General features: G+C 44.7%; 1 protein-coding gene across 1 annotated transcript in view; it reads right to left on the reverse strand.

Annotated features, from left to right (window-relative positions):
* Window positions 1-9,723, reverse strand: part of LOC134202502 (transcription factor Ken 2-like) — a 91,833-nt gene extending 82,110 nt beyond the window's left edge. The window contains exon 1 of the mRNA XM_062677500.1: window positions 9,321-9,723. Within this exon, the coding sequence (XP_062533484.1) occupies window positions 9,321-9,330 (10 nt within the window). The 5' untranslated portion in view covers window positions 9,331-9,723. The remainder of the gene's footprint in view (window positions 1-9,320) is intronic.
* Between the last annotated feature and the right edge of the window lie 654 nt (window positions 9,724-10,377).

A 10,377-nucleotide genomic window follows, 5' to 3' on the forward strand; every position in this document is an offset into this window, starting at 1 on the left:
ACCGAATAGGACATTGGACAATAGGAATAGGAATAGGACAAAATGCTGGATGATTCGTTCCCGGGCCGCTGGGGAAATCTTTCTAAAATTGCTGGATTGTCGTTGTCGGATTGCGGAGGAATCGTTTCCGTATATTCTGCGGAATCGATCTCGAATTGAAGGAAAAAAATCATTCCCGGATTGCCGGATCGCGATTGCCAAAGAAATCGTTCCCGAATTGCCGAAGGAATTGTTCCTGAATTGCTGGAGGAATCGATGCCGGATTGCCAGAGGAATCGTTTCCGTTTTTCCGAAGAGCATCTTTCCCGGATTGCCGAAGAAATCGATCCCGGAATTTCCGGAAAAATCGTTCCCTTATTGCTGGAGGGATCGTTTCCGTATTGCATGAGTGATTGATCGCGATTGCCAAAGAAATCGTAGCTGAACTGCCGGAAGGTGTTCCAGGATTGCTGGATTGCCGGAGAAATCGTTTTCGTATTTCAGGGAGAATCATTCTCGAATTGCCGGAAAATCGTTCCTGGATTGCCGAAGGAATGGTTTCCGTATTTCCGGAAGAATCGTTCCCGATATGAAAAATTCGTTCCCGTATTGCTGGAGGCATCATTCCCATATTGCTATAAAGATCACTCTCGGATATCCAGAAGAACCGTTTCCTCATTGCCGGAGGGATTGCTCGCGACTGCCAAAGAAATCGTTCTCGAATGGCCAGAGGGATTGTTCCCGGATTGCATGAGTTATTGATCGCGGCTGCCAAAGAAATCGTTGTCAAACTGTCGGAAGGTTTGATCCAGGATTGCTGGATTGCCGGAGGAATCGTTTTCTCATTTCTAGGAGAACCATTCTCGAATTGCCGGAAAATCGTTCCCGGATTGCTAGAAGGAACGCGGGATTGCCGTTCCCGGATTGCCGGAGGGATTTCACGCGATTGCCAAAGAAATCGTTCCCGAATGGCCGGAGGGATTGTTCCCGGATTGCTTAAAGAATCGTTTCCGGATTGCCGGAGGAATTGTTCCCGAATTTCCAGAGGTATCGTTTTCGTATTTTCGGAAGAATCATTCCTGAATTGCCGGATAAAATCGTTACCGGATTGCCGGAGAGATCGGTCCCGTATTGCCAGGGAAACCGCATCCGGATTGCCGGAGGAATCGTTCACGGATTTTCGGTGAAATCGTTCTCGTATTGCTGGAGGGATGGTTCCCGGATTGTGGGAAAAAGTGTTTCCATATTGCCAAAGGAATTGATCGCGATTGCCAAAGAAATTGTTCACGAATTACCGAAGGGATCGTTTCCAGATTGCTGGAGGAATCGTTCTCAGATTTCCGGAAAAAATCGTTCCCGTGTTGTCACAGAAACCGTTTCTGAATTGCCGGAGGAATCGTTCCTGGATCTCCGGTGAAATCATTCCCGTATTGCTGGAGGGATAGTTTCCGAGTTGTCGGAGGAATCGTTTCCGTATTGCCAAAGGAATTGATCACAATTGCCGAAATTGATCGCGATCGTTCCTTAATTGGCGGAGGGATCGTTTCGGATTGCTGGAGGAATCGTTCTCGGATTGCCGAAGGAATCATTTTCGTATTTACGGAAGAATCGTTCTCGAATTCCCAGAAAAAAATCGATTCCGGATTGCCGGAGGAATCGTTTCCGGAATCCCGGAGGAATTGTTCTCGGATTGCTGGAAGAATCGTTTTAGTATTTCGGGGCAAATCATTCACGAATTTCCTGAAAAAATAGTTCCCGTATTGCCGGAGAAATTTTTCCCTAATTGTCGGAGGAATCGATTCCATATTGCCGGAGATATTGATCGCGATTGCCGAAAAATCGTTTTCGGATTTCTTGAGGGATCATTGACGGATTGCTGAAGGGATCATGCCTGGATTGCCGTAAGAATTGTTCTCGGATTGCCGGAAAAATCGTTCTCGGATTGACGAATGAATCGTTCTCGGATTGAAAAAGTGAATCGTTCCCGGATTGCTGGATGAATCCACCATGGATTCTCAAACGAATCCTCTCTGGATTTCTGAACGAATTCTTCCAGCACTCGACCGAATCCTCCTTGAATTTCGGATTGAATCCTACCTAAATTCCCGCTTTTCGGGAATGATCAATTTCGATGGAACACAATAAATATTCAGGAAAATTTTACAAATTCAGATAAAAATTTAAAATATTCTCTTATCAAAATGTAGATTTTGTTAATACACTGAAACAAAAACATGGTCAAAACATTCAACTGCATCAAGTGAGATAAAAAAGATTTAAAACCTTGCTTAAAACGACTTTAAAAGATTTACAAAATACTTGAAAATGAAACCGAATCCAAGCATTCAAGTGTCTTCGCTCCCTTTACTGAGTTACATAAAGCTTTAGAACGTTGAATATTAATTCTATAGGAAAAGTTGGTTATAAATAATTGGAAGGATGCTAGTTTTTATCGTTTTACTGTCAAATTTGCAGCGAAGTTTGAATCAAACTGACTCTGGAAGCGACTCAACCAAATTGAACCACATTATTTGAACTCCAACTGATCTGAAAAGCGTAAGTCTGATTTCGCTTCTTCGTCATTTTCCCAGATTGAAATCCGAAACCAACCGAAACGCATAATCAAGAACGATTTTTCACTCGAGAGGAAAGCTGCATCTCTTTGTGCAAAACTGAAAGCAGAGAAAAGATGAAATCATGGAATTTGAATTTAATTTATTCCGAATCGCCGGGGCTTCGCGCAGCGTACAGACAAAACACGGTCAAAAAGAAACACGCCGGCCGTCGTCAGCCAGAAGACGAATTAGAACGCGGGTTAGAAAGAAAGAAACCAAAACAGGTAGCGCTCTTCTTGGCGATTTGCCCGATCGGATCGGATCGGTGGATTGGTGCGATTTTTTTCGAGCTTCGGTTTCGCGCACCCCGAAACCGGTTCTGCATGAAAGTAAAAGTTGCGAGAACGAAGAAAAGACTCACGAAACTGGTTCTGCTGGCCGTCAAATCCAAAGCAGGAAAAAAAATCGCATGTTCTTCCTTCTTCAAACAAAGTCGTCTCGATGTGAGAACGAAATCCGTCTTCTCGTTGCGAGACTTTTCCTGGAATCGTGTCTGGAAATTGAATTTCGATTAGTAATTACCTTGGAAACAGAATGTTCTCGGAAACGACTCATCCCCGGCGGCCATGATGCTTTCCGTTTCAATGTCAAAAATTGACACAAAAACGATCAGTTTTCGTCAGTCGTATAGCCGATGTTCAGATGTTGAGTGCGGCGTGATTATTTAAGGGATTGACCGAGTTTCGTCACGTGCGTGTACCAACCCGGCGACATAATATCGCTCATTGTATTCGTCGAACCGAAACAATGGGCTTCGTCGATGGTCGGCGCTTGTTAATTGGGTCGTTTGTTTTCACGACTGCGCGGCCGAGACTACGACGAAGAAACAAAAAATGACACCGTCGAAGGTGAAAGACGTGAAAATAACAATTTATAATTATTATGTAATTTTTGGAGTCTCTTCCATCGACGAAATGCGTTTTCCAGTTTGGTGACTGCCGCAGGCGTTTGCCGTGGCGGTAGCGGCCAAGTCGATGTAATGTCACACTACTGCCTGGGCCCAGCATTGTCAATTATCAATTCGCTGCGCGAGCTCGGACCGACGCGATTTCGATTGACCCTGAAATTTACGTGCGGTGCAGTGAGCGCGCGTTTCTAGAGTGATCGGTTTTCGAGGTTTTTTCCCCCTGCGTATTTCACGGTTGATTGTAGTCGCGATCGAATGTGTTCGATAGCGGACTGACAGCGAAATTCTACGCGGATCAGTCGATGACATATGCGTGTGATTTCATAATTGACATTGATTTATTTTTCCAATGAGGTCTGGAATGCTCGAACACGTTTCTCAATTGTTGCGTTAAGAATGAACACTCTTCATTATATGTTGTCTTTGGTGAAACTTATCGTTTATTGTTGGATGTGATGAAGTAAATTGTTTATTATTTAAGCGAGGTGTGAATTGATTGATGTTTGTCGATAATTTTGATCTCAACATGTAGATCATCTTTAAACAGATTCTTAACGCTTTCAGTGAAAATTAGGGGAAATCATTTGATCGAATATTGCGTTAAGGCGAAAGTCATCTAGACGAAATCATGTTGGCCGAATTGATCGTTTACCTGAAACGGTTGTTGGCCGAATGAAAAGTTTGTCAGAAAAAGCCATTGAGCCGAATAGGCTTTGTGGCCGGACAAGTCATACGTCCGAAAATGTCGGTACGCTGAACGGATCATATGGCTGAAAGTGACGTTCGATCGAATATGTCATTCAGCCGAATTGATAATAAGGCCGAAAATGCCGTTTGGTCGAAATGTTCATTTTGAGGAAAGGGCCATGTGCCAAAAATGTCATTTGGTTGAACGGCTCATAGGGTCGAACGGGTTCCCATTTTCACAATGAGAAGTGATGAGAAGTAATAAATGAGAAGTAACAAGTGACATGTGAGATCTGTTATTTCTCACTTATTATTTTTCGCTTGTTATTTCTCATTTGTTACCTCTCATAGTAAGGAGTGAGAATGAAAAGTAACAAGTGAGAAATGAGAAGTAACAAGTGAGAAATGAGACGTCTTACGTTTCACTTGTTATTTCTCACTTATTACTTCTCATTTCTCACTATTCATGCCTTCTAACTGTGAAACGTAAGAATCCATTCGGAGAAATGGCATTTTCGGGAAAATGGTCCTTTTTGCCAAATGACCTTTTTGACCAAACGGCATTATCGGGCAAATAATCAGGTCGGCTAGGGGAGGGGGGTCCCGTAGCGTAGTTGGCTACACGTTCGCCTTACAAGCGAATGGTCATGGGTTCGATTCCCAGCCCATCCCCTCGTCAGTCGCCAGATCCACAGCCCATACGGTGGCGTTCTGGGGTACGCGCCTTACTATCACGGCTGCCTGATGACGACTGACAACTTGTTCTTCTCGGAGGCATTACTCCAACGTTCCCGGATAAATGCCAACCGAACAATGCAACGATCATTGGATAGACGACATGGTCAAACGGACACAATGGACTCACGTTGAGATGGACAGGCAACGACAACAACAATGATAATGGGAAATCTAAAAATAGATTCTGTGTGGATTCTGGCAGCAGAATGCCACAGTGGATCTCGGCACAGTAGCGGTTAAGTAACACAGAGTGCCTATCAAATAAAGAAAGGAATAAAAAAAACCAGTGAGGCTGAATAACATTTTCTGCCGTGTGTTCCTTTTGGCCACATGCTTAATTCGGCCGTATAACCCGTTCGGTCTAACGGCATTTTCGGTTGTATGACTTGTTCGACCATAAAACCTGTTAGGCTAAATGTTTTTTCGGCCAAATTTTTCATTTTTCAACCGTTTTCGGTCTAACAACCGTTTCGTCCAAACTTTCTAATCGGCCAAATGGAACTCGACATTTTTGCATCGGCGCGCTACTGTTCAAAATGTGTCTGAGTCTCCAAAGGTTTATATTTCTTCCCGTCGGCTCAAATTTTTGTAGGAGTCTAAATTTCTCATATTTCCAGTGGAAATTAAGAAAATTCCAAACAAGGAGTTTTCAGGAGAAATTTTGAAAGAAAATCTGACGAATATTCGAACAAGATTCCCCACGCAATTATGAATAATTTTCCAAGAAAGTTCTAAAGAACTTTCCAAGAAAATTCCGAAGAGTTTCCCGAAAAACTTCTTGAGGAATCTATGACGAATTTACTGAGACAAATCCAAAGAGTTTTTCGATGAAATTCTGAAGAAGTTTCCCAAAGAACTTCATGAAGAAATTCCGAAAAATTTCCTGTGGAATTTCGAAGCGTATTCCGAAGAACTTCCCGAGGAAATTCCGTAGAACAGCAGTTCTCAACCTGGGGTACATGTACTCCAGGGGGTACCTTGGACAAAAATGCATAATGGCGGATTTTAATCAATTTTAATCAAAACTTATTGATAAATTTTGAGTTATTTTTTTTCTTCTAAATTGTGTACATAATATGCATGTCGCTCAGTAAATTAAAGACTATTGAATCCTTCTCTCCACAACCACCACAGTGGATGAAGGGCTGTGGGACAAGAGATCAAAAGAACAGCACGACGAATGAACAAATTTTAAAAACAAAGATACATTAGCTCAGTTGCTTCGTTGCTAGAGAATTGGAAGCATCCTTCGACGCTTCTCAAAAGCCTCCTTCTAAGCAGCTCGAAGGACTCCTTTCAAGAGGTTCGGAGGACTCCTTTCAAGAGGCTTGGAAGCCTTCTTTCAAATGGTTCGGAAACCTACTTTCAAGAGGTTCAGAGGCCTCCTTTCAAGAGGCGCGGTAGCCTCCCATCAGGAGGCCCGGAAGCCTCCTTTCAAGAGGCCCGGAAGCCTTCTTTTAAGATGCCCGGAAACCTCCTTTCAAGAGGCCCGGAAGCCTCCTTTCAAGAGGCCCGGAAGCCTCCTTTCAAGAGGCCCGGAAGCCTCCTTTCAAGAGGCCCGGAAGCCTCCTTTCAAGAGGCCCGGATGCCCTCCTTTCAAGAGGCCCAGAAGCCTCCTTTCAAGAGGCCTGGAAGCCTCCTTTCAAGAGGCCCGGAAGCCTCCTTTCAAGAGGCCCGGAAACCTCCTTTCAAGAGGCCAGAAGCCTCCTTTCAAGAGGCCCGGAAGCCCTCCTTTCAAGAGGCCCAGGAAGCCTCCTTTCAAGAGGCCCAGAAGCCTCCTTTCAGGAGGCCTCGGAGCCTCCTTTCAAGAGGCCCGGAAGCCTCCTTTCAAGAGGCCCGGAAGCCTCCTTTCAAGTGGCCCGGAAGCCTCCTTTCAAGTGGCCCGGAAGCCTCCTTTCAAGTGGCCCGGAAGCCTCCTTTCAAGTGGCCCGGAAGCCTCCTTTCAAGAGGCCCGGAAGCCTCCTTTCAAGTGGCCCAGGCCTCCTTTCAAGAGGCCTGGAAGCCTCCTTTCAAGAGGCCCGGAAGCATCCTTTCAAGAGGCCAGGCCTCCTTTCAAGAGGCCCGGAAGCCTCCTTTCAAGAGGCCCGGAAGCCTCCTTTCAAGAGGCCCGGAAGCCTCCTTTCAAGAGGCCCGGAAGCCTCCTTTCAAGTGGACCGGAAGCCTCCTTTCAAGTGGCCCGGAAGCCTCCTTTCAAGAGGCCCAGGAGCCTTCTTTCAAGAAGCCAAGAAGCCTCCTTTCAAGAGGCCCGGCCTCCTTTCAAGAGGCCAGAAGCCTCCTTTCAAGAGGCCCGGAAGCCTCCTTTCAAGAGGCCAGAAGCCTCCTTTCAAGAGGCCCGGAAGCCTCCTTTCAAGAGGCCAGGAAGCCTCCTTTCAAGTGGCCGGAAGCCTCCTTTCAAGAGGCCCGGAAGCCTCCTTTCAAGAGGCCCGGAAGCCTCCTTTCAAGAGGCCCGGAAGCCTCCTTTCAAGAGGCCCGGAAGCCTCATTTTAAGAGGCCCGGAAGCCTCCTTTCAAGAGGCCCGGAAGCCTCCTTTCAAGAGGCCCGAAAGCCTCCTTTCAAGAGGCCCGAAAGTCTCCTTTCAAGAGGCCCGGAAGCCTCCTTTCGAGGGGCCCGGAAGCCTCCTTTCTAAAGAGTTTCCCGAGGAAAATCCGAAGAATTTTCCGAATGAATTCCGAAGAAATCATGAAAAAATTCCGATAAAATTGTGACCATGCCGATTTGCTCCGCCGCTGTCTAAAAGAAACTTCGTGCTTGACTCCAAAAACGCCGTTGCCGCCAAGCTAAATGACGAAAAAAGTACTGGCGCACACCTCTACCTGGTCCATCATTTCTCTTAGCCATATCCTTTATTTGGTCAAATAAAATTTTCGGCCATATAACCTATTCGGCCAATCGACATTTTTGACCAACTGACATAAAAGCAATCAACCATTTAGGCCAAATATTCGGCTAAATGACCTTTTTATCAAAATACTTGTTCGGCCAAATGGCATGTTCGGTCAAACATTATTCTCGGCCAAACGACGAGTTTGGTCGAACAACATTTTCGGCCAAATTACATTTTTAGCCAAATTGATGTGTTTCGGCCTAATAGTTTGCTCGGCCAAATGACATATTCTGCTTAGTGGCCTTCGGCCATATGGCTTTCGTTTAAATGACATTCGGCCAAACGGCCCTTAAATTTATGTTTTCATGTGTTTTCAACACATTTAAAAAAATTCCAGTTATAGTAATGGGATCAAAAACCGACGAAATTTTCTTCATAATGCACAACATTCTCTCAGTCAAAATCGAGGAACATTCCAGAAGGACACATTCCTTCTCGTTGAACCGACGCTTAAAACCTCCTTAAACCTGCGATTGAGTTCCGTTGAACATTTTACTTATAACAAAACACAGATCCACAAATGTCCCCCTTATCGTCCAATTTCGCTTAATCTATTTTTACCCAACCTCCAAAAAGTTTGGACCGTGCGTGCTGGCGCCCAAGATTGCGAGTGGATCAAACCGGATTGTTGGGTTTTTGTCGCCAATGTACGGCAGTGCCTAATTGTAAGGCCCTGGGGCAAAGAGATAACACGCACGGTGAGACTGACGAGAGCCACGTTTTTGCTGTTGTTGTTTACACCAACTTTGACTGGCGTAAAATTTTCTTCGCACTTTCTGCTGGTTCGGGGGAGCGTAGTTTCAACATTGGTTCAAGACGATAAAGGGCATCCTAATCGCGCCTGATTAGATTACATTCATTTCCATTGTTTTGGAAGGGCATCGCAGCGCGCGGTGTGGTCACTTTCGTGAAGGGTGAAACGCGTTATCTCGCCCTTGAAAAATTTTACACCGCCTTGGTGGTTGAGAAATCGGTTTTGGGCTGCGAAAAGTCGAAAACTCGATGGTCAGATTGAGTCATTTGTTATTGCAGCAATCGGGTTTTATCGTTTATGTGTCAAAACTAATAATTACGAAATTATTTCCAATGTGATAGCATTTACTGGTTTTGTTTCCAAGTTTTCAAGATTTCGTAATTCTACATTTCTTTCTCGTTTATATACTTCGCAGATTTTATCCACGAGATTTTAATGATTTGCCATAATCAGACAGATATCTAACAAATTAAAATAATATCGTTTTGCTGTCAAATTTTATCGATTTCACAGATTTTCTAAATAGTAATTAAATTGTATGCCACGGTTTCTTCCAAAGAATAAGCTTGATTACATCATTTTCCGATGATTCACAATTGCATAACACATGTGGGAACCATTATTTCACTTCATCGCAAGAACCTGATCCGCGGTATGCAAATCTGCGCAACAACCCCTCTACTTTATTGTCATTATTCTTGATATGAACGATATGTTGTCATCTGGAACAGTGCGAAACTGCACTCAATTACCTACCTCCAAGCATTTACACGGTCTCGTTTTGCGTACTGGCGCGCCACTAAGTAGAAATATGACAAAAAGGAATGAAGCTGGGAACACGTCCGGTTCGGCAGCTTCGATGATCCTCCTTAAACTAACGGAAGATTTCGGTGGTTGTTTGGTACTTGTCTACGGGAATGTCCACTGCGGGGGGTTATCACTGGCCTCGGTCTCCTCCACGCTCCGGGGGAGAAGAAACCGATCGCGGAGGGGGTTCGATAATGGGAATGTGTTGAAGAACTGCTTCCTCCCTGAGGAGAGGAGCAGTGCTGCCAGTCGGACTCTCTACGACGACAGGGCTGTACTGGACGGCATCCGAATGGTTGCGGTGATGGTGGTGTTGGTGGTGCTGGCCGTCGTCGTCGCCGTCGTCATTGGGACGCTGCAATACGGAGAGAAACGACAGGTTAGTTATAATTATCACTCACAGGGCGACCAGTGAAGGAATGCTGATTCGAAATAAATATTGTTCGAATGGCCAACGGGCGTGATCGCAACGGCGCGACGGCAGCAGAGTGGAGGAAGCGGAATTCATTTCGCTCGCTGCCAGATCAAGTCGTGAATGGCGATTAGTGCAGTCACGTTGCGGTTGAAAGTTTGCCCGTTTCCTACGAGAAATGAAAAACTGATGTGATCTCATGTTTGAACTATCTTGTTTGGCTTTTCATGAGGGCATTTGTAGAAATGGAAGATCGTTCATTACGATAATGCAATCCAGTATTTAACAGGTTAATCTATTATTAGATTTGATTTATGATCTGTTTAATAAAGTTCTTAAAGCTTTTAAAGATATATTGAAGTCGTTACTAAAAGGAAAAACTGTTTTCATAGAAAATAGAAACATGGAGACCTTAATCTTGCTGAGTTGCTTTAAAATGGTATGCCAGCTATACAAGTTAATATGCACAAGTTAAGCGCCTCGTAATAAATTAACCCGCGATGTGTATTCGGATGATCTGCAGCCTGAAGCCTATGTAAGGGGCGGGTACTATTCCACCCCCAATCTGACAGATGACGGTGCAGGGTTGTAATT

Source organism: Armigeres subalbatus, unplaced genomic scaffold (genome assembly GCF_024139115.2).
Source record: "Armigeres subalbatus isolate Guangzhou_Male unplaced genomic scaffold, GZ_Asu_2 Contig1246, whole genome shotgun sequence".
NCBI lineage: Eukaryota > Metazoa > Arthropoda > Insecta > Diptera > Culicidae > Armigeres > Armigeres subalbatus.